The sequence below is a fragment of the Enoplosus armatus genome, chromosome 12 (genome assembly GCF_043641665.1).
Source record: "Enoplosus armatus isolate fEnoArm2 chromosome 12, fEnoArm2.hap1, whole genome shotgun sequence".
NCBI classification, from domain to species: domain Eukaryota; kingdom Metazoa; phylum Chordata; class Actinopteri; order Centrarchiformes; family Enoplosidae; genus Enoplosus; species Enoplosus armatus.
The window spans coordinates 622,210-644,657 of record NC_092191.1 but is presented as its reverse complement, the minus strand read 5'-3'; the positions used below and the strand labels follow the sequence as shown (position 1 = coordinate 644,657).

At 44.0% G+C, this 22,448-nt stretch overlaps 3 protein-coding genes across 4 annotated transcripts; 1 reads left to right on the top strand and 2 right to left on the bottom strand.

The window, feature by feature from the left end:
• The first annotated feature begins 1,225 nt into the window (after nucleotides 1–1,225).
• Nucleotides 1,226–5,948, top strand: LOC139293957 (very long chain fatty acid elongase 6-like). Its single transcript, XM_070915669.1, has 4 exons — nucleotides 1,226–1,383; nucleotides 2,885–3,016; nucleotides 3,610–3,761; nucleotides 4,173–5,948. The coding sequence occupies exons 1-4, from the start codon at nucleotides 1,289–1,291 to the stop codon at nucleotides 4,601–4,603; spliced, it is 810 nt and encodes a 269-aa protein (XP_070771770.1). The 5' UTR covers nucleotides 1,226–1,288; the 3' UTR covers nucleotides 4,604–5,948.
• A 519-nt stretch (nucleotides 5,949–6,467) lies between these two features.
• On the bottom strand, nucleotides 6,468–11,494 carry aifm2 (AIF family member 2). The gene is made up of 9 exons (XM_070915668.1): nucleotides 11,403–11,494; nucleotides 10,060–10,236; nucleotides 9,188–9,303; nucleotides 8,689–8,808; nucleotides 8,524–8,616; nucleotides 7,974–8,082; nucleotides 7,734–7,886; nucleotides 6,844–7,044; nucleotides 6,468–6,758 (listed from the first exon to the last, which is right to left on the bottom strand). The coding sequence occupies exons 2-9, from the start codon at nucleotides 10,232–10,234 to the stop codon at nucleotides 6,607–6,609; spliced, it is 1,119 nt and encodes a 372-aa protein (XP_070771769.1). The 5' UTR covers nucleotides 10,235–10,236; nucleotides 11,403–11,494; the 3' UTR covers nucleotides 6,468–6,606.
• A 1,187-nt stretch (nucleotides 11,495–12,681) lies between these two features.
• On the bottom strand, nucleotides 12,682–21,752 carry LOC139293955 (NLR family CARD domain-containing protein 3-like). Of its 2 annotated transcripts, XM_070915666.1 has the most exons (10): nucleotides 21,728–21,752; nucleotides 20,170–20,289; nucleotides 19,957–20,079; nucleotides 18,947–19,022; nucleotides 18,555–18,783; nucleotides 16,610–18,392; nucleotides 16,332–16,505; nucleotides 15,732–15,905; nucleotides 14,926–14,972; nucleotides 12,682–14,771 (listed from the first exon to the last, which is right to left on the bottom strand). In XM_070915666.1, the coding sequence occupies exons 2-10, from the start codon at nucleotides 20,256–20,258 to the stop codon at nucleotides 14,224–14,226; spliced, it is 3,243 nt and encodes a 1,080-aa protein (XP_070771767.1). In that variant the 5' UTR covers nucleotides 20,259–20,289; nucleotides 21,728–21,752; the 3' UTR covers nucleotides 12,682–14,223. The 2 variants fall into 2 exon arrangements, with proteins under 2 accessions (XP_070771767.1, XP_070771768.1); XM_070915667.1 differs by lacking the exon at nucleotides 21,728–21,752 and having other exon boundaries at nucleotides 20,170–20,308.
• Nucleotides 21,753–22,448: the final 696 nt, after the last annotated feature.

Sequence of the window (22,448 nt, the reverse complement as noted above, 5' to 3'; positions counted from 1 at the left end):
ATGTAGTACAGTGTGTAGTCCAGTATGTAGTCCAGTGTTTAGTACAGTGTGTAGTCCAGTGTGTAGTACAGTGTGTAGTCCAGTATGTAGTCCAGTGTGTAGTCCAGTATGTAGTCCAGTGTTTAGTACAGTGTGTAGTCCAGTGTGTAGTATAGTGTGTAGTCCAGTATGTAGTCCAGTGTGTAGTCCAGTATGTAGTACAGTGTGTAGTCCAGTATGTAGTCCAGTATGTAGTCCAGTATGTAGTCCAGTGTTTAGTACAGTGTGTAGTACAGTGTGTAGTCCAGTGTGTAGTCCAGTGTGTAGTACAGTGTGTAGTCCAGTATGTAGTACAGTGTGTAGTCCAGTTTGTATTACAGTGTGTAGTACAGTATGTGGTACAGTGTGTAGTCCAGTGTGTAGTCCAGTGTGTAGTCCAGTATGTAGTACGGTATGTAGTACAGTGTGTAGTCCAGTGTGTAGTACAGTGTGTAGTACAGTATGTAGTCCAGTATGTGGTACAGTGTGTAGTCCAGTATGTAGTCCAGTGTGTAGTCCAGTATGTAGTACGGTATGTAGTCCAGTGTGTAGTACAGTGTGTAGTACAGTATGTAGTCCAGTATGTGGTACAGTGTGTAGTCCAGTATGTAGTCCAGTGTGTAGTACAGTGTGTAGTCCAGTATGTAGTCCAGTGTTTAGTACAGTATGTAGTCCAGTATGTGGTACAGTGTGTAGTCCAGTATGTAGTCCAGTGTGTAGTACAGTGTGTGGTACAGTACAGCCCCATATTTAAATGTTTTTATTCTCCAGTTGTTATTGTGTCTGTCCTGTAATTTTGACGGATGAAGAATACTGATTTTAAAGTCACGACGAGACAAGACAAAGAAAAAAAATCAAATATTCAGACAATTTGGATTTTATTTGAAGACCTCCAGAGTAAGCAACGTGTGTTTCCTGAGATACTGTCCAGTCTGAACTGTTTTCACTGGTAAACTACTTCTTCACACGGCACGATTTGTCTTCCATAGATAATGTCCACCTCTCTGAACTGTTTTCACTGGTAAACTACTTCTTCACACGGCACGATTTGTCTTCCATAGCCACAGACAGTAGAACAACGCAGTGATGGCTCCATAAAGAAGATGAAAGCAGCCAACAGGTGTCTCCTTGAAGCCCCGCCCCCTGCTAATAGGCTTTAATTAGGACGGAAACAGGTGGGAGGACAGACAGTCGGAGGAGACACAGACACTGAGCGGACTGCTGCTCTCTGACTTCACACATTTCATCAGCTAGAAGAGATAATAACGAGATGAATGGGACGGAGTCGCACCTCCCGCTGGCTGAGTACAGCTTCGAGCGGCGCTTTGATGACAGAGGAGCGATTGAATGGATGCAAGCTAACTGGTAAGCTAACAAACTCCGTTTATGTTTTACTATAAACGTTGATTTAGATATTAATAATCTTTTATTTGACTCAGGGACTATTACTGAGGCTTTAAATTCCCCCCAAACAGACGATAGCAACAGTCTCTTCAGTGGAGACGCTACTTTCCGTGTTCCATTAAAATATCCACCACTTTTGAAATGACCTTACTGTCATTAAAAGTACACATGGCGGCGGTTTCGGGGTGATTGGGTTCCAGGCTCTGTTTCGGCATCCACCCAGTTTCAACGTTCATTCTCCTTAACCGGTTTGATCGATACTAAAACTGCTCCGCGGCGAACAATCGGAGGCAGCAGACACACTGACGATCAATTCAAATGTTTGTTGGAATAAAGTCTTTTTTTTTTGTATTTTGTTTATGCCGAACAGGGGAGCTGATGTTACTTATTCAGAAATTTTGAATTTCTCATGTTCGAAGCAAGCGTAATTTACAGATATGATGGAGAACTTAAAACGTAATTATTTGTGAAGGAGGTTTGGTGAGGCTTTCTCCGTGCAAAGGAGAGTCACAGATTTGGGGCAAACACAACACATTCGAGTTAGGTATTACAACGAGCTAAAAGGAATGCGTTAGATAAATCTGGTTAGTGGAGGCTACAGGTGTATTACAGGTGAGTCATCGGCACAGTGACGTCACACCTTGCGGTGTACTTGTGGTATTTAATAAAAGGTGGTTATTCCAGTTAAAAGCTTCCACACAGTCCCTCCCAGAAACAAATGTTTGACCTGCTGAAACTCTTAATGGAAAATTCTCTTTATGAGTTCATAGTGACAATTAGTTTTGTGTATTTATGACAATATTACATTTCTGTATCACCATATAGAACCAGGTCCCACAGTGTTTAACAATATAAATAAATCATGATTACAGTCTACTATCATTTCATAATACTAAAGTAAATTATGTGAAGACACATAAAATCACACGTAAAGAAATGAAGACATGGTTTAACAGCCTGACTGTGAGGTACACCTGAACAGGACATAGGTTTTGTTTGTTGTTAAGTGACAGTGACTCAGGTGTTAGAAACCTCCAGGTATGAAAACATGACAGTTGTAACAGCATGAATAGAGACTTATGAGTTCATATGTAGAAGAGAAACTGCTGCAATAAACAAAATGAATGAACACATTTAAAATGAAATGAAAGTACAGAGAACAGTGCCAAATTTAATTCAGTGGTCTGTTCATTTGTTCGTCTGATAATTAGATTTTGTTGCTAAAAAAAATCAAAATAAAAAAAATCAGCTGTGTGCAGCACTAACAATCATTTTCATTATTGATTTTAATATTGAGATTTTTGTCTCGATTAATCGTTTGATTCATGAAATGCCAGGAAAAAAAGAAAATGCCCGTCACAACTTCCCTAAGGCCAACCAACAGTCAAAAGCCTAAGATATGAACGTTAGCATGCTAACGTTAGTTTAGCATTAGCCTTTTAACATGTGTTTTCTCCTGCAGGAGTAAGTCCTTTGTGTTCAGCGCTCTGTACGCCGCCCTGGTGTTCGGAGGTCAGCACTACATGAAGCTTCGACCCAAAATGAACCTGCGGCGGCCGCTCGTCCTCTGGTCACTCAGCCTCGCTGTCTTCAGGTAACACACTGCACCGTGGACTCTGTTACCGCCTCAGCCTCTGTGTTGAACATTTGTTAATATATATTGTTTCATTCTGACCGTGACTCCATTCTTGATTTGTATTTTCGCATCAAACCTTCTTGCAGCTATATGATGTAAGAAAAATACGTCAATATTTTGAGTAACCATAGTAACCCGTCGAGGTGTTTCTATGTTGTGGTCGTCGTCGTCAGGAGGACTGCGACCTCCAGACAACCAAACAGAGGTGTTCCTGTTATTCTGTCCGCCCTGTGCAGATCCTGAGTCAGCCAACAAAATAAAATCAAACAAAAGTAAAGACGCGACTTTGTTTCTTGGCTCTTCTTCCGGTTTCCCTGGAGACGGGGGCTGCGACCTTTTTAACCGTCTCCGTCTCCATGGTAACCGGCGGCTCTGCGTTTCTGAGAATAATAAGTTCCTGAGGAGAGGGCGGAGACTCCTTAAACACGCCGTCTCCGCGGTAACGAGCTGTCCGTCATGCACGTGAAGATAATTGCAGCTCGTGTGCGTTCTGCCCACGAAATCTGCTCTGTGTGATGGATCTTCTTCTTCTGTGTGTTTTTTGTTTGTAGCATCATCGGTGCGATTCGAACCGGCTCCTACATGTTCCACATCCTGAGCAGCAGCGGCTTCAGACGGTCCGTCTGTGACCAGAGCTTCTACAGCGGACCGGTCAGCAAGTTCTGGGCGTACGCCTTCGTCCTGAGCAAAGCTCCAGAGCTCGGTCAGTTCTCTCTCACACACACACACACACACACACACACACACACACACACACACGTTCTTCTTCTGGTTATTTAAATCGTTTTTCTGTGTCCACATGTAAACCAAACTGTAGCCAATCAGCTCTTCTGATACAGAGATGATATCAGTTATCAGTTTTCTGACGCTGTGTAATGTCTGTGAACGCAGCAGGAGAACAGGCCACTGTTATGATCAGCTGACACAATAATCACATAATCTGTGTCAAAGAATTCACTGATTTGGATTTCTGTTTCTATTGTGAACGATTATTGATAAGTTTCGATCAGTGAATCCAGCCAGAACATCTGCAAAACGATGAATTAAAAAATTAGGAATGCATTAATGAGATATTGATCGTGGGACTAGTTAAACCCTGCTTTGTGTCTCCCAGGCGACACAGCCTTCATCGTGCTGAGGAAGCAGAAGCTGCTCTTCCTGCACTGGTACCACCACATCACCGTGCTGCTGTACTCCTGGTACTCCTACAAAGACATGGTGGCCGGCGGCGGCTGGTTCATGACCATGAACTACGGCGTGCACGCGCTCATGTACAGCTACTACGCCGTGCGCGCTGCCGGCCTGCGCGTGCCGCGGCCCTTCGCCGTGCTCATCACCAGCGCTCAGATCAGTCAGATGGGGATGGGGCTGACGGTGAGCGGGCTGGTGTACCGCTGGATGCAGCACGGAGACTGCCCCTCCCGCCTCGACAACATCGTCTGGGCCACCCTCATGTACCTCAGCTACCTGCTGCTCTTCTCCAACTTCTTCTACCAGACGTACCTGCGCCGCGGCGGCGAGGGGAAGCCCGACAAGACAGAGTAGAGAACAGGAGCATTGTGGGAGATTTCCCTGACTGGAGAGTTTGTCTCGTCTTCTGCTGAAGCTGCTGAAACTCAAACGCAGACTTTCTTCTGACGGCAGAAGAATTCATCGAACGACTTCAGTTGAGGATGAAGAACCTCTGAATCCCAACTAGACAATCAGGAAGTGATTTAAAGGAGTTCCAGACTTGTGAAACAACGCGTGCCTTTCAATGACGTCCTCTCACTTCAGACTTGAACTGGAGATTTGAGGGAAAACAAAGATCGAACTTCATCAGAAAGTGAATCTGAGCTTCTGTCAGATTTTAAACTCGACAGTATTTAATCCAGATTTTAGTCCGAAAACGTTCAGTTTTAAATCCACACGTTCATTTATTTATTAACAAATGTTGTTGAGGACTTTTAGTGAAAAGGAGGATTCAATAAATCCACTTTCTTTTCTGGAAATGTTTCTCCTCACACACCCCATCAGACGCCGGCCGCTCCCACTCTGCTCGTACTGGTTTAACTGGTTTGACCTCGCCACACCTCCTTTCACATCTGAGGAGCCGATCAGGAGGCTGCGACGCTGCCAGTATCTGACGGGGGGGTTTGAGTCACAGTGAGGCGTTTTCTTTACATTCAAAACATTCATTTAAAGACGAAGCTGCTCGACCTGCCTCCTCCTTTGTTTGGAGGTTTCATTAAACTAAGTTAAAGTTACTAATAACAGTTACTAATCGATCACTCACTAAATAATAAATCCAACAGTAACTTGATGCTTTCTGAGGAGGTTTCACTCATTTTGATTTTTATTTAATTATAAACTGTTTTCTGAAACCAGTTTCTACTCCGTTACAGTAACACGGCTGTAAACATGATGATGATGATGGTCTGTCTGTTTTCAGGGTTTTTCCATCCAAACAGCTGAAAAACAAAATGAACTCGATTTATTGATTTATTAGTATTAATTAGACGTATGATGGCAGCCAGCTGGTGGCCGGAGAAGTCTCCTGAGTTGTTCCACTTCCACTGAATGTTTTTACTTAATTAATATCACGTCATGTTAATCACATGCTGCATATTTATGATTTTGTACGCTTTACATTTTGCACCAGAAGGTTTGACTTGTTTCAGTGAAAGCTGTTAAAGAAACCTCTTCCACTAAGCAGCTGTTCACTCCTTATTATGATTATTAATTATTAATAATAATCATAATTATTATATTTAGAAGTGTGTGTGATTGTAAAAGTTTTAAAGGAGAAGCTGTTGGTTTAAAGAAAAACGTCAAATGAAAGATGCTGATGATGATTTCAGGTTTAAAATATTTTATTTATTGTTTGAAAAAACATAATAAAGAAGTTTGTTGCTAACTTTGTGATCATTTCTTCATTTTAACGAAGGGTTAACACGGCGATTAACTCTCGGTGTCCCGCCTCCTTTTGTTCCAGATCCAGTCAAAATGTTTAACATCAGATGAAAATGACGAGCTTGTGTTCGCAGTGAAGTTTGTGTAATGCCACATGTATTCAACCACTTCTGCTTCATAGTTTGTATCTATCAGTTCTTTAAATACCTGAACGTTGTTTGTCAGCGAAACAAAGAGTTTAAGATGCTGTAAAGTCTTTTTCTATCCAAAGCTGTTAAAACTGCTGCCACACCTCAAACCCCAACCTGAGCTAACCTGATCGGGTTCACTGAAGTCTGGTTTCATCTAAATCCCAGTTCGACAAAGAGGCCTGAGACAGGCAGGTGAAGAGTGAGCAGTGAGACAGGCAGATGAGCAGTGAGACAGGCAGTCCTGGTCAGCTGAATGTTCCTCATTTACATATTTCAATGAACGGATCTGCTGCTTTAAGTCACATTGAAGTGAATGCAATGACTCGTCTCGTCTACTTCATCTTTATTAGCACCAGTTGTCATGGTAACAAGCACACAGTTTGAGTAAACCTGTCCATTACAGTTGGGTTTGAGCAGCTGGAGGGTTAGAACAACAGTTTAGAGGCCGTATCCAGTGTGTGTGTCTCAGGGTTGTTTCTGCTCCATCTCCCTCCAGCTCTTCCACAGCAGCAGATCTCGACTCTTCCCCAGAGCAACGAGGCAACGAGGCAACTTCAGCCCGTTAAACTGACCCACGCCGTCATTGTAGCCCATCGCCAGCAACATGGTGACGTTACCTAGCAACCAGCAACACTGTCAATCAACCAGCAACACAGACAGGCCACCAAACACACAGACAGGTGTGTGTGTGTGTGTGCGTACCTGTGCGATATGAGCTCAGCTCCTTCCCGCTCAGACTGTTGGCGATGTTGCTAACGGCGACAGTGGCGTGCAGTCCGGCGTGGTACGCCATCTTGGGCTCATTGACGTTGGCGCAGTCGCCCACAGCGAAGACGTTGGAGAAACCTTCGACCTGCAGGTGATCGTTCACCTTCAGAGCTCCGTCATCAGCCAGACAGCCGGCTGTCGGCACAAACAGATCACTGATAAGTCACTGATCGATCTATGGATTAAGATCAATTCATTTGACCTTCGACCTCTAGTGTTGAGGTTGTGTACCCAGAATGCATTGCTGTTCAAACTGAGGCTAAAAGACAGGAGTTCTTTTATTTTACCAAGACTTAATAAAGTCTAAGTCTTTTACCAATATGCCAAACAACCAATCACAAACAGCCAATTTTAAAATAAACCATCTGTGTGGTCAGAAAGTGTGATTGACAGGCCAGACAGCCAATGACTGAGATGAGATGTTGAGATTTCATGTGTGCAGGAGGGACTTCTGTCCTGATGGTGGTGCTGGCGGACAGCTGGGGGGGGGGGGGGCATCCTCACATGTCCTCCCAGAGGATGTTGAGAAGTCTCACTAAAGAAACACTGACCTCTGGTGGTCACAAGGTCAAACTGCACTTGTAATGTAATTGAGTGCATTCACTCAGGTGAGGTACTTAAGAACAGAACATAGCTGTCAGTGAAACTCCCCCTAATAATTAAAAGGTGAAAATATTTGCAGGTCCTAATTGAAGCCGACCGAGTTTTGTAATGTTTACCATCGCAGGCAAGTTCAGAGTGTGTGTGTGTGTGTGTGTGTGTGTGTGTGTGTGCGTGTGTGTGTGTGTGTGTGCGTGTACGTGTACGTGTGTGCGTGCGCTCACAGAAGCTGGAGGCGTAGGCTGCAGAGTTGACCTTGAGTCCGATGCAGCAGATGATCAGGTCTGTGGTCAGACGGTCCCCTTTGTCTGTGGTGACCACGGTGTTCCTCTGGGTCACATTCAGCTGCAGCTCCGACAGGTTGGACACTTTCTGACCTGAGACATACAGCAGGTTTATAAAGGCCGGTCTGAACCCGGTCTGAACCAAACACCTGTCCGCAGGTATGAATCAGGTCTTCGTACCCAGCAGCAGCTCCACCCCTTTCTCCAGCAGAACCTCTTTGGCCTGCCGTCTGACGCTGGGCAGCAGCCCCGAGTCGGCCAACGCCACTCTGGAGTGGATCAGAACCACCTGACAAACATGACGATCAACGTTTAAACACAGGACGACCGAGGAGTACGCTGCACGTATTTCTATTACTAGTACTGGTTCTATTCATGTACATATACAATGAGTAAAAACAAAAATGGCAGTAGTACATGTCTGTAGTAAAGACAGTAGTTTTATAGCAGCAGTAGTACAGGAGTGGACGATATGGATCAACACAGTATATATATGCAGTATTTTCACAGTGTGGTATTAGTACTTTTACTTACTTCTCCCACTGCTGGTACTACATGATCTCAGCAGCACGGTTACAAAACAGAGTAATAAACCTTTAAAGAACATTTTATCGGAGGTAAACAGTGGAATAAACTTCATCACCAAACACAACCTGCAGAGGTCAGAGGTCAGAGACAGACATGGCTGACAGCGACACTCAGATTTGATCACAGTTCAGTTTGTCGTCACCTTCTTGTCTGGATACTCTGTCTTGATCTCAGCAGCCATCTCCACCCCGGTCGACCCCCCTCCGACCACCAACACCGAGTCTGCTGCCTGGACCTGAACACACACACACACACAGTAACGACCTGGCCCTCTGCAGACCCCTCAGTATTCGTCCCGTCATCGTACCTGCTTGACGAAGTCCTCGTACGCTTGGATGGCGCTCTGAACGGACGCCACGGTGTTGAACTTCCCGGGGAACGCTCCATCAGTCCCAGTACACAGGATGAGGTGGGAGTACTGGATCTCCTGCAGCACACAGGAGCAAAGGTTGCTGCAGTGTTTGTCAGCAGTCAGGACGTAAAGGAACATTACGACAGCTAGTAAACCCTGAGTTCTCTCTCTGCTCTCCAGAGTCAGACAGTCACATCAGTTTCACCTCCGTGTGTCCGGTACAGGATGTGGTTAGCCTAGCTTAGCACAAAGACTGGAAGCTGGGGGAAACTGTTAGCCTAGCTCCATCAAAAGAGAAAGAGGTAAAACTGATATCAATCTGACATCTGACTCTGGGGAAACAAAGGAGAGCAAAGGGGGGTTATTAAAATGTTGTAATGGTCCTTTAGCCCCCACCTCCATCTTCTCCCCCATCTCCTCCCCTCCTTCCCCCTTCTCCTCCCCGTCTCCTCACCCTCCCTCCCTCCAGGACGACCGTTTGTCTGTGGGTGTCGACTCGCTCCACTCGACCCTGAACAAAACTGTCTCCAAACGTCTCGGCGTACGGGATGAACGTCCTGTGAGCGAAGCCTGCGGGACACGGGGTCAAAGGTCAAAGGTCACACTGACATTATTACACACTTCTTATTTTATTACAGTCAGCGTTGTTTTTGTTGGCTACAGACTGCTGTGTGGTGAAGTTCATCTGTCTGAGTCACCAGCAGTCTGAGCTCAGTGTCATGACAACAATTATAATAAAAATATGATGATTATTATTTTGTATTATTTTTTAATAACAAATGGTAGTAATAATAATTGTTGTTCCCTCTCCTTTTTAAATGTATTTTAATATTTAAAAATTTTAAATCATTGAAGTGTTCATTGTATGAAATAAAGTGCAATATAAATAAGTATGAAATGACAATAATAATAACAATAACAATAATAATGAATCATAAACAATGTAGAAAAAAATTGAAAAATCATAAAATGAAACAAAATTCAAAACATTTTTAAACCGCAAAATAAAAACATTCTAAAACAGAAAATATGGAGTAAATATTTTTGCAATATACTTATATTTACTTTGCTTATTACTCAATATAAAATTCTCATAAAACATAAAACAATTACAAAATAAATAAAAAATAGAATCTCTTAAAAATAAAAGCAAATGAATTAAACAAAATAAAAAAATAGTGATCATAACCATGAAAGTAAAACTTGAAGAAATAAATGTATATCTCTATAAACTACAACAAAAGAGAAGAATATTCCTAGAAATGGAAGTAAAGCTTGAGTGATGCAGTGATGCAGTGATGCAGTGATGCAGTGCTGGTGAGGTACCGGGCTGCACGGACGCTCGCAGCGCCGCCACGTTGTGATGAAACGCGTCTCTCATGTCGATCAGAGTGAAGCCGAGTCCTCGAGCTTTCAGCTGCTGAGCCGCCGCGACGCCTCCGAATCCACCGCCCACAACAACAACATGGACGCCCTCCACTGAGGAGGCCTGACCCCCCATCTCTGTGGAGGAACACATGTAAACACACACACACGTTGAACACTGCATTAACATTTACAGGCTGACCTCGTGGGGACCTGCTGTTGTTTGTCCCTGTAATGTGAGAGTGGGGTCAGGTTTATGATATACATATTATATACTGTAGAACAAACGTCATTTTCTTGAAATAAATGAAAGAATGTGCTGTTGCTGCGAAGATGTTTGAGTTTATAATTGAAAAGAACTTGAGTCATTTCTGTAGCTGCAGTTTGCAGTCTGGTGATGTGACCAAATGTCAGCAGCAGCGTTTTTACTGCAACACTGAAGTTGCACAAAGCTGAACTCCGAAACAGGAAACGCACGTTTGAAGGCGTCGTCACACGGGCTTCAGTAGAAGTCAATGGGAAACAGAGCAAATATTTGTAGGACGGACGTGAATGTGAACAAATCTTCAAAGCTGCAGCTTCAGTATTTAGTCCCCAAAAAAACAGAAATATTAAATGAAATATAAATGTCAGACCAGACAGGGGGCCCCCTGCCTCCCCTGAGGCCTCAGGCCCCTGGACCATGAACACTAATACTATCTAATACTTTACAACATCAGTGTATATCACAATACGACAACTGTTCATCACATATTAAATGATCAAAATGAACAAACTCTTCATGTGTGAAAAACAACAGGAAGTAGTAAAATCACCACAACATTGTTCCACTTGTGACTTCACAGTACTATCTGTACCTTCAGTACTAGTAGTAGTAGTACTCGTAGTAGTAGTACTCGTAGTAGTAGTAGTACTCGTAGTAGTAGCAGCAGTTTTACATTTACATTGTAGGAACGAGTTGCTTTTCAGATTAAGAGCTGACAAACTTGTAGTGAGACAGATTTAAACGGTATAATTAAAAAAGTAAAATGCCGCCAAAACACCGTGTAATGTATCCCTGCATGCATAATGAATACTTCTACCGTAAGTACTACATTTTGCTGATAGTACTCTGTACTGTCAATACTGTAAAGTTTTGGACGCAGGACGTTTGCAGTATTTTTCCACTGTAGTATTTCTGCTCTACTGTTGAAGTATTTCACAATATTTCGTCTTCGGCCGCTGGACATGAGGGGCTTCCTCCTCGTGTCGCTTCGTGATGACGGCACCAGTCCGTCGGTCAACACGAACAGGAAGTGACTCACCTGCAGCAGGTACAAAGGTTTGGTGGACGGGACCTCTGGAGGTCTCTACAGGTTCCGGACTCTCCTGGTTCTCCGCGTCTCGTTTCTGCTGAGGTTTCCTCCTCTGAACGCCCCTCTGACGACACGAGCTCTCCACCAATCACGGCTCCGCTGCGTCCGTCTGAGGGGAGGGGGCGAGGGGCAGGGCGGGTTCTTCTGCTGCCTTCAGGTGCTGTAGGAAATGTTGAGGTCTTACATAAAAGTTCACTTTTTGGTTAAAAATTCATAATTACAAATGTACAAATCAGACACATTAAGGTGAATATATGTTTGAAACAATATGAAACACAAAGTGATGAAGACGGAAACAAAGTTAGTTCTCACGATACATCAAATATAAATAAACCAAATAAAAATGTCTCTGTTACATCAGATGAAAAACTCTCCATCTGTTTTGATTGATTTCTTACATCACTATCTGATCTTGAACCTTTCATCTCTTCCACAGCATCACATGTCAAATCTAAGATATATGTAATATATAACATAAAACAAACTCTCTCCACTGTGGAAGACCATGAGGAGAGGTTGAAAGCTCTGCAAATGGACTTTGATTTAAGTTTTTTCAGATGGGATGAATATATAAATAAAGTTGAAATAAGTGGTTGGTAACAAATCTTTGTCTCCTGTCTGCTGAAAGGAGCACATGTTTCATTAAAAGCCCCTTTTTATATAATCATAACATTGATGATGAACTGTCGTTGTTACAGAGGAGGAAGAAGAGGAGGAAGAAGAGGTGCTTGTGAGTGAATCATCTGTGATCACCAGCTGACTCAGCATTATTTCATGTTACATCACTGTTACAAAACGGTCACATGGGGAGTTACAGATGAGAACCGTGAACGGGTCACAGCTGCTGGTCAACATCAATGATTCGGTTTCAACACATACTGATGGAGATTTGTTAAAATATTACTTTTATGAATGAGGCTTGTTCACAAACCAATCGGTCTATCCATCTGTCAATCAGCATATCAATAGCTCTGGTCTTCACAGACAAAATGAACTATCACACTCCAAGTAACATTTGAGCTTGTGAGCTCCATTTACAGCCACTAAGAGATCAGGTTGGTACGAACTGACCTGAGCTGTGTGATCTATTCGTCCCGCGATATTCACTCAGAGTCGGCAGACGTTTCTCTTGGTGATCAGTCAAGAGTGATAACACGAGAACTAACTCTGAAACAACTCGGACACGTAAAGCCACTGAGAGTAAGTTACAGAAAACCAGGGCAACGACTTCATAGTGAACACATTTATTAACAAACAGAGGAGGAATTACACTAATGCACTACTGGAGCTAGCAGGGGGAATATGCAGCAGACGGACCAATGAACCAAAATACAGATGGTAAATTAGTGGCCGTCACTGGAAGCAGCTGGGAAGTTAGTTTGGTTTGCAGAAAGGAAGCGTAGCCTCTACCTTAGTACAGAAAGTCTGCTGACACGTTCCAGCTTCTTTTAAAGCTGAAGTTTAACTTTAAGAAGTCTTAAATAACAGTACGTTGTTACTAACTGTGAAAACAAATATCCACATGTTGTAGTTAGTGTCCAAAGGATTAAAAGAATTCAAACGTGTCGTGGCAATCAGAAAACCTGATGCTGCCTCGAGTCGGTGAGATGATGGCACTGAAATACCCAAACACAATATCTGTCTTAATCGATTCCCCACACGTAAAACACATGATACTTGTACTTGCCCCCCCAGCCAGTCTTTACATCCTGTCATGAGGTTTTCCAGTCTTCACCCTTACATGGTTATACATCTTTCTCAACAATCACTCTTAAATTATATTTCAATACATTTTCCACTTACAGGTACATGAACATTTTAACACTTTTCCATAACAAGCGTCACATGTTCACGCCTGACGGTTGTTTATATATATTTAGATATGAACCGTTACACACAGACAGCCAGCGGCATTTAGTCAGAAACAATCACCAACTTCTTATCGAGTTAAGAATAAAAAATTCAAACAAATAAGAGAAGAAACAGGTAACAGCATTTTGCCTTACTCTTGGATGTAAGGGTGTGTTGTATGAAACAACAAAAGAAAAGGAGAGCTAAGGGGGCTTTCACATCAGGGACCCGGCCCGGATCAGAGTACACTTGACCCCAAAGTCCAGTTTGTTTGATTTGTGTGGACACTGTGTAGGTTCATGTGTACTCGGTTCGCATCAGGTGTGAAAACTGGAGACTGCTACTTAGAATGTGATGCCATAACTTTTCAACTGTAGCGTTCAAACATCTGCGTTTGGGAGAGAGGGTCGTTCATGACATCGTCTCCACAGTAGCAATAACAGAAGGCACACTGCTCCTAGCACTCTTTTCTACACTGGACGCAAGTGTACTCTTCTTCTTCTTCTTGATGTTTTATGGCAGCTGCAGACAACGTTATGGCGCATTACCGACATCAACTGCGTGGATCAAGTGTACTTGGATACGAAACAATGTGAAGCTGAGCGGCGGGGGGGTGGAGAGCACGTACGAAGCTATCGAGCAGTTTTTGAAGGTTCGTGGTGATGTGTTAAGATGGCAGAGCAGCTGATCTCCAGCTGTGATCAAGGCCTGATGTTTGGGCAGAGTCTCCAAACCTACTAACACTCCCGGAGGCTTTGATGCTGCCAGACAAAGACCGGATCTTTGTCTGGTATCAGCAGCAGCATGGGACACACACAACTGACCTGTGACCTGTTTCTGCTCGGCTAATATCCTACAACAGACTGAACTATCAGCTTAGCAGTGAGAGAGTTTCTGTAACAGGAGGAGACTCTCCCTCCTACAGAGAACACAGAGACACGAAGGAACCAGACCAGAACCTAAAGCCAGGATACAGAGGCTCAGTGAATGTGGTGTTGAAGGTGTAGAGGTGGACCAGTGTGTCAGAGGAGACTCTGTAGAAGGACAGAGTGCCAGCAGGACAGTCCACATACACTGCTACTCTGCCAGAGACAGAGAAGGAGGATGAGGAGGAGGAGGAGGAGGAGCAGATGTATGTTCTAATGTTATTGTGATAGATGGAGTAACCATCATCAGAGCAGTCCAGAGTCCAGGACTGATCATTCAGTCCAAACAGACAGTCTTCTCTGGCTCCTCTCCTGCTGATTCCTCTGTAACTCACTGATATAAAAACCCCTCCTCTCCACTCCACCTCCCAGTAACAGCGACCAGTCAGACCAGTTCTACACAGCAGCTGACACTGGTCAAACCTGTCTGGATGATCAGGATATGACTGATCCTCCTCCACATACGACGCCGTCCTGTTGTTGTCAGACAGTCTGATCTTTCTGTTCACTGTGTTTGTGTCCAGTGTGAGTTCACAGGAATCTGATGGAGAGAACGAGACACGATACAGCTGCAGTTATTAATCTATCATCTGTTCATTGTTGACACTTTGATGATGACATCATGATCTGAATGAGTGATGTCACAGTCTGAAGATGGTTGAATGTGTGCTGCTTTGTTTTCATGACACACTTACACTTCCTCAGACCTGGTCTCAACCATCGGACTCCAGCAGGCTCCACCCTGAAAGGAGGAGGGGGGTCAGACCAGCACGCCCTCGTTCAGCATGGACACATGGACATTACATCGCTCTCATACACAGAGGTTATTCTCTACAGATGCACTTACATGTTCACATGTAGCTCTTATTATTAATCAGCTGATAGGCTTTTAATTCAGTGGAGCTTCTTCTTATTGGCCGATGGCTACGGCTCATTATTTTCACTTATTCATGATATATTATAATCAGTATTCTATCGACAATCATCATGAGGTTCAGACTCAGTTTCCTCTACCAGTCAGTCAGTAAATCAAATGCTTAAACCTGCATCAGCGGATTTCTTTGTTGGTTCAGTGAAAACAAGCTGTAAACACGACATGATCATCTTATAAAGTATTTGTGTCTAACATGACATCAACCAGCTGCCAGGAGCAACATGACCATCCCACTGCAGTGGTGTTTGTGTCCACCTCCGGTATCTCAGCTCTCAGACAGGAAGTGTGCCGCAAAACCAAAACCAGCAGCTGAAAGAGGCTAAAAGGCTACCACACAACACTTCACCATTACACAGAGTCAGCTGATTGTTGGAGCTTTAAAACGCCCATGTTTTGGTCCTGACAAGCAACCTGTTGTGTTTGTGTAATGATGACTAAGTAGCCTGGAATTGCTGCAGCGCCACAAAACCTCTTATGGAGGAGGTCGGGGTGGATGGTTGGATGTACAAACCGTCTGACTGACACTGCTGTTCACATCCCGTCTCCAGAAAAACAGCAGTTTCATACCTGAGAGTGTCCAGTCTCCAGTGTGGATCCTCCAGTCCGGCAGACAGCAGCTTCACTCCTGAGGCTCCTGGATGATTGAAGCTCAGGTCCAGCTCTCTCAGGTGGGAGGGGTTGGAGCTCAGAGCTGAGGCCAGAGAAGCACAGCCTTCCTCTGTGATCAGGCAGCCTGACAGCCTGCAAACACACAAAACAACGCACATGGCCGATCAGCCGAGGGTACTGCGAGGGCAGGAAGGTTACTGCAGTACTGCTATACTACAGTACTAATGCCTACTGCGGAGAGGGCTCATTACTGTTATCACTAACGTCCATCAACAATCACACAACATTACTGGAAGCAAACCTTGTTTTCTCCAGCCAGCAATCTTTTTTTTGCCAGTCAGTGTGTTTCTGAGGACATTTCAGTCCCTAGTCCCCCCTTGTGTTGGTTGTGATTGAAAATACTTCGAGTATAAGTCTGAAATTCCAACAGCAGCAGGACATATGTTCGTAGAAAGTAATTTTTCAGATTTTAGAAACTAACTAAACACCTTACACAGGCATTTATCCATACATGTAAAGTAATATCGTGATCAGTTGAACAGGTTGATGAATCCTGACCTGAGAGTTTCCAGGGTACAGTGTGGACTCTTCAGCCCAGCAGACAGCAGCTTCACTCCTGAATCCTGCAGGATGTTGTTACTCAGGTCCAGCTCTCTCAGACTAGAGGACTGGGAGCTGAGAACTGAGGACAGAGCTTCACAGCTTCTCTCTGAGAGGTTACAGCCACTCAGCCTGAAGATACAGTGACAAGGAAAATACAAGTACTGAGGGGTTTTTTCTGTTGAAAATATACTCTTTGAAATGTGACAAATAGATATAACTATCTCTGTACTTACAGAGCTTTGTTGGAGGCTTTGACCACTGGCAGCAGCCTCAGGAGAGCCTCCTCTGAAGCAGAGTATTTCTTCAGGTCAAACACGTCCAGATCTTTCTCTGATGACAGTAAGATGAAGACCAGAGCTGACCACTGAGCAGGAGAGTTCAGTCTGGAGAGACTTCCTGATCTCAGGGACTGTTGGATCTCCTCCACTAGAGAACGATCATTCAGTTCATTCAGACAGTGGAACAGATTGATGCTTTTCTCTGGAGACAGATCCTCACTGATCTTCTTCTTGATGTACTGGACTGTTTCCTGATTGGTCTGCAATTTACTTCCTGTCTCTGTCAACAGGCCTCGTAGGAGAGTCTGATTGGTCTGCAGTGAAAGACCCAGGAGGAAGCGGAGGAACAAGTCCAGGTGTCCGTTTGGACTCTGTAAGGCCTTGTCCACAGCACTCTGGTAGAAATCTGTCTCTGCAGATTGATAGGATGTTGTTTGTTCTTCTGACAGCAGATTGACACCAGAGTTGATGAATGTCAGATGGACATGAAGAGCAGCCAGAAACTCCTGAACGCTCAGATGGACGAAGCTGAACACCTTGTCCTGGTACAGTCCTCTCTCCTCTTTAAAGATCTGTGTGAACACTCCTGAGTACACTGAGGCTGCTCTGATATCGATGCCACACTCTGTCAGGTCGGATTCATAGAAGATCAGGTTGCCTTTCTGCAGCTGCTCAAAAGCCAGTTTTCCCAGAGACTCAATCATCTTCCTGGTCTCTGGACTCCAGTGTGGATCTGTCTCTGCTCCTCCATCATACTTGACGTTTTTCAGTTTGGACTGAACCACCAGGAAGTGGATGTACATCTCAGTCAGGGTCTTGGGCAGCTCTCCTCCCTCTCTGGTCTTCAACACGTCCTCCAGAACTGTAGCAGTGATCCAGCAGAAGACCGGGATGTGGCACATGATGTGGAGGCTTCGTGAGTTCTTGATGTGGGAGATGATCCTGCTGGTCTGCCCCTTATTCCTGAACCTCTTCCTGAAGTACTCCTCCTTCTGTGGGTCAGTGAACCCTCTGACCTCTGTCACCATGTCAACACACTCTGGAGGGATCTGATTGGCCGCTGCAAGTCTTGTGGTTATCCAGAGGCGAGCAGAGGGAAGCAGGTTCCCCCTGATGAGGTTTGTCAGCAGCACATCCACTGAGGTGGACTCTGTAACATCAGACAGGATCTCATTGTTGTGGAAGTCCAGAGGAAGTCGACACTCATCCAGACCGTCAAAGATGAACACAACCTGGAACTCTTCAAACCTGCAGATTCCTGCCTCTTTGGTTTCAGTAAAGAAGAGATGAACAAGTTCCACCAAGCTATACTTTTTCTCTTTCAGCACATTCAGCTCTCTGAAGGTGAATGGAAATGTGAAGTGTATGTCCTGGTTGGCTTTGTCTTCAGCCCAGTCCAGAGTGAACTTCTGTGTTAAGACTGTTTTCCCAATGCCAGCCACTCCCTTTGTCATCACTGTCCTGATTGGTTCGTCTCTTCCAGGTGAGGGTTTAAAGATGTCTTCTTGTCTGATTGTTGTTTCTGGTCTGTCTGGTTTCCTGGATGCTGTTTCAATCTGTCTGACCTCGTGTTCATCATTGACCCCTCCAGTCCCTCCCTCTGTGATGTAGAGCTCTGTGTAGATCTGGTTCAGAGGGGTTGGGTTTCCTGCTTTAGCAATCCCCTCAAACACACACTGGAACTTCTCCTTCAAGTTGGATTTAAGTTTATGCTGGAAACAAACTGGAACAGGATGTTCTGAATGAAGACACAACAAAGAAGATTAATAAGTAAAACAAATATTACAACATTTAATTTCTTAAAAGAACGAGTATATAAACATATTTCCGTCCATCTCTTGAGACATTAGTAAATGTCCCATTTATCCATCATGTTAAATCTGTAGAGAAATCCTCTTACTGCTCTGCAGACAGTCAGCCAGCTCCTCCTGCTTCATTCTCCTCAGGAAGTTCACTGTGATCTTCCGAAATGCTACTCTGCTGCTCTTCCTCTGCTCTTCATCCTCACCGTCCAACCCCTCCTCATCCTCCCTCTGACTCTCTGAGCATTCTGGGTAATCTGAACTCAGAACCTTCTGGATCTTCTTCAGCTCGTTCTTCACAAAAGTGACAATGTTCTCCTCCAGCAGCTGGAACAGAATATTATATGAATGACACAATCAAACTAAAATCATGGAACCAAACAAATCAGATCCATGTTGGACAGACTGACAGTCCACTGGTCTAAAAGTGCAGCATGGAGATTATTGTGAACAGAATAGATGTAAAAGTACTTGTTGTACATGTACAGACCATAAATATGTCCAGGTGTGTTTGATGCTGCTGGGCAGACTGACCACTGGGAACCTCTGAGCTGTCCTGGTCCACTCTGTGGAGGAGTCATGAAGAATGAGCTCACATTATGTCTGTCCACACAGAGACACACACAAGCTAAAGGTCCGTGAAGTGATTATTTGGATGTGAACAATGAATCAGATGACTCCCTGTAGTGGTAAAGGTTTACTTGTCCTGCTGATCCCACTGAGAATCAACAGCTCAGTCTGCAGCTGTTCAGCTCAGTGTTTTGCTTCACCAGTTAGTTTGGTTTAGTCTCAACAGCTCTCACCAAGCCCTCCATATAGCTCTCCCTCCCTCACTGTACACTGCTGAAGTACTCTGGAGCAAGGCACGAGAACCATCAGCGGCACCAGTGGAGCTGCTCAGTGTCTGCTTATATTAGACTGGTTGTACTGGGCAGCTCCCAGTGTGAATGTGAATGTGAGGCAGCTGCTGCTGAAAAAGAGTCTGATAAAAACTAAGGATGTCACGATTTCGATTCTAAACTGAAAATCGATCAAAATTTACTTTCCATTTTGACCTTCGAAATCAAAAACACGATCTGTGATTCTCTCAGTATTATTTTTCCTCTCCACCTCCATCTACTTGCACACGTCTGGAGAAAAAAACCCAACACTGTTGTCTATTTCCGGGAGCCTGCTGCCTCATCCGGACTGGAGTACAGGTGGTAACGTTAACGCCAGACTTTCAGGGACAAATTACAAAGCTGCAACTCTGGTTTTACTCTAAATTCGGGGAACTCCCAATTCTGCAGAGTAAATGTAGAAAGAATTTTTTGACTGAGCAGAGAACTTGTACATACTGACACAGACTGATAAGACTGAGCAAGTGAGTCTGAGGTTGTGTTGAACAAGGCACATTATGTTGGACTTGTCACTGCCTGTATAACAAACACATCAAATCGAAAACCGTGACAGTCCTGATGAAAACACATCACTTTGTTTTCATCAGTTTGAAATCCTCACCTTTGATCAGCAGAGTGGGGTCCATTTTTGAAGTATATAGGACGATCCATAGACCAGTCACTCTTCATGGACACACAGCTGGGTCCAGGTCCAGGTCCAGGTCCAAGTCCTGGCTGCTCTGGGCTTCAACACAACACACAGAGCTTTGAGTGATTTGAGTGCTGAGCTCTGACATGGAGAAGAGTCACGGACAGTTCGAGAACCTCGTCTCACCTCTGAGCTCTGGTCCTTGTGTCCTGGTCCCCACACAGAGCGGTTTTAGAGGGAGGGACTCCCTCCTCGGTCTCCTCACACTGGTTCATAGCAGAGCCCCCACCTTCACACAAACACAACCTGCAGGGAGAGCTCTCAGTCACATGACAAACTCACAGAGCTCTGACTGGAGGAAACGGTTCCTTCACCTCAAGACTCAATACACTCGTCTGAAATGTTGTCTCTCATATCTAAGAGACGACATTCACACCACTCTTTAGTCCTCTGGATAACCCTAACCCTAACCCAGGACTAGAGGAATACACTTCATGTCGCTTTTCCTTTGCCTTTCTTTGGGGATGACATCACTTCTGGCGTCTGTTTGACTGACTTTGAAAAGCTCTTCTACATTTCAAACGTTCCTGTTTTTCCAAGTCTACTATGTCCAGTCAGTATGCAGTGGCAGCTCGTCCAATAACCCAACATCATGTTGGCAGCTGCTGCTGAGTTCACATCCACATCAGCTCCCAGAGACTTTCTACCTTCATCTGTCGGGAAACACTGAGAGCATCAGTCCAATCATTGATCAGCACTGACAACTGAAAACTCTTCATCCTTTACATCGTTTCTCCTGGAAAAATACCAAATATCAGCTGCTTCTCTGCTGACGTTCTTACATTTCATTCACTCAACACTTCAAACTAATCAATACATGGATCAATGGTTTGTTATTGATGCTGCTTGTTGTCATTGGTCAGTCCTCAGACAGCAGCTGCTCTACTTCTACTATCAGGCCACTAGATGGCCTCATGGAGCTGAGGGCTGACTCGTCCCTTTGTGTGGCAGCCAAAGTGTCTCTGTGGAAGACAAATCCATCTTTCACTGAAAACAACAAGTGCAGCAGACCATCAGAGACGCAACACGTCCAGCTGATTCACTGCAGCTTCAATATTACAGACAGATTCTGCTCCTTCTTATCACTGGACACACAGCTGTCGTCCAGCTGTTTGATTGTTTTCATGTTTCACTCTCAAATCAAACTATTGATTGAGTCCTAACGGCTTCATCCAGAGGATGCGAAGCGATCAAAGAGCTTTCACACCAGCTCTTGGACTTCCTGCATGTTGAATGAATTCAAACGAAGACGAACTGCTGAGGACATTCACCAGACCTCCTAATACACACTTCACACTGGGAGGAACTACCTCCATGTACCTGAAGTACTCATGTACTTTATATGGATCTACTGACATACAATCCATGTTCAGTCCACATGCAACAGGCCTGCTGCTGAAACCTGTACAAGCTACATTAGGTTACATGTTACATGTTAATGCATCAATAATAATCATCCACTAATATAATAACACAACACTGACGGAGGCCTCTCTGTATACTGACTACTTTCACTTTCATATGCTAATACTTCTGTACTTGAAATACATGTAGAATGCAGGACTTTAACGTACTACTACTACTACGACTACTACAAAGTACTACTACTACTTTGACTGAATACTTCACTGTATATCTTGTATCTGAAGGTAAACGAACAAGATGAGCAAAGAGTCAAACGGACCTTCAGATGGAGACGAGAAACTGCGACACGACGACACACAAAGTGAAACTCAACTGGCCCACCGGAAGCGGCCGGGACGTCACGGTTGTCGGTTATCTTAAAGAGAAACACAAGAAAAGAAGACAATTATGTTCATACATGTAATAAAAAATACAAAAAAAAGGATGAAAAAGAAGGATGTTGAGCAACATGTGAAACTACTTTGTACTGCGACTAAAACTTCATATGTGATGTGTTGCTCTGCTGTGATGGAGCCCTGGATCTCTGCTTACCTCCCATCTGGGTCCTCACAACATCTACTCACACTTTACATCCACACTGGAGGCGGCGCCCCAGGCCGCAATACAACGGACAGCAGGGGGGAGAATATACTGAGAATATACTGTGACCATACTGAGAATATACTGAGAATATACTGAGACTATACTGAGAATATACAGAGAATATACTGAGAATATACTGAGAATATACTGAAAATATACTGAGACCATACTGAGACTATACTGAGAATATACAGAGAATATACTGAGAATATACTGAGAATATACTGAGACTATACTGAGAATATACAGAGAATATACTGAAACCATACTGAGAATATACTGAGAATATACTGAGAATATACTTAGAATATACAGAGAATATACTGAGACTATACTGACAATATACTGACAATATACTGTGACTATACTGAGAATATACTGAGAATATACTGAGACTA

What these genes read in the sequence shown, in the direction of transcription:
- LOC139293955 (XM_070915666.1), bottom strand. Translation starts at nt 20,258, where the DNA reads ATGAACCAGTGTGAGGAGACCGAGGAGGGAGTCCCTCCCTCTAAAACC. An exon ending in CCCCACTCTGCTGATCAAAG is followed by an intron (nt 19,023 to 19,956) that starts GTGAGGATTTCA and finishes ACTCCTCCACAG; the next exon opens with AGTGGACCAGGACAGCTCAG. An exon ending in GGCTGACTGTCTGCAGAGCA is followed by an intron (nt 18,393 to 18,554) that starts GTAAGAGGATTT and finishes GTCTTCATTCAG; the next exon opens with AACATCCTGTTCCAGTTTGT.
- aifm2 (XM_070915668.1), bottom strand. Translation starts at nt 10,234, where the DNA reads ATGGGGGGTCAGGCCTCCTCAGTGGAGGGCGTCCATGTTGTTGTTGTG. An exon ending in GCGAGCGTCCGTGCAGCCCG is followed by an intron (nt 9,304 to 10,059) that starts GTACCTCACCAG and finishes CGTGTCCCGCAG; the next exon opens with GCTTCGCTCACAGGACGTTC. An exon ending in GCTGAGCTCATATCGCACAG is followed by an intron (nt 6,759 to 6,843) that starts GTACGCACACAC and finishes GCTGGTTGCTAG; the next exon opens with GTAACGTCACCATGTTGCTG.
- LOC139293957 (XM_070915669.1), top strand. Translation starts at nt 1,289, where the DNA reads ATGAATGGGACGGAGTCGCACCTCCCGCTGGCTGAGTACAGCTTCGAG. An exon ending in GAATGGATGCAAGCTAACTG is followed by an intron (nt 1,384 to 2,884) that starts GTAAGCTAACAA and finishes TTTCTCCTGCAG; the next exon opens with GAGTAAGTCCTTTGTGTTCA. An exon ending in GAGCAAAGCTCCAGAGCTCG is followed by an intron (nt 3,762 to 4,172) that starts GTCAGTTCTCTC and finishes TGTGTCTCCCAG; the next exon opens with GCGACACAGCCTTCATCGTG.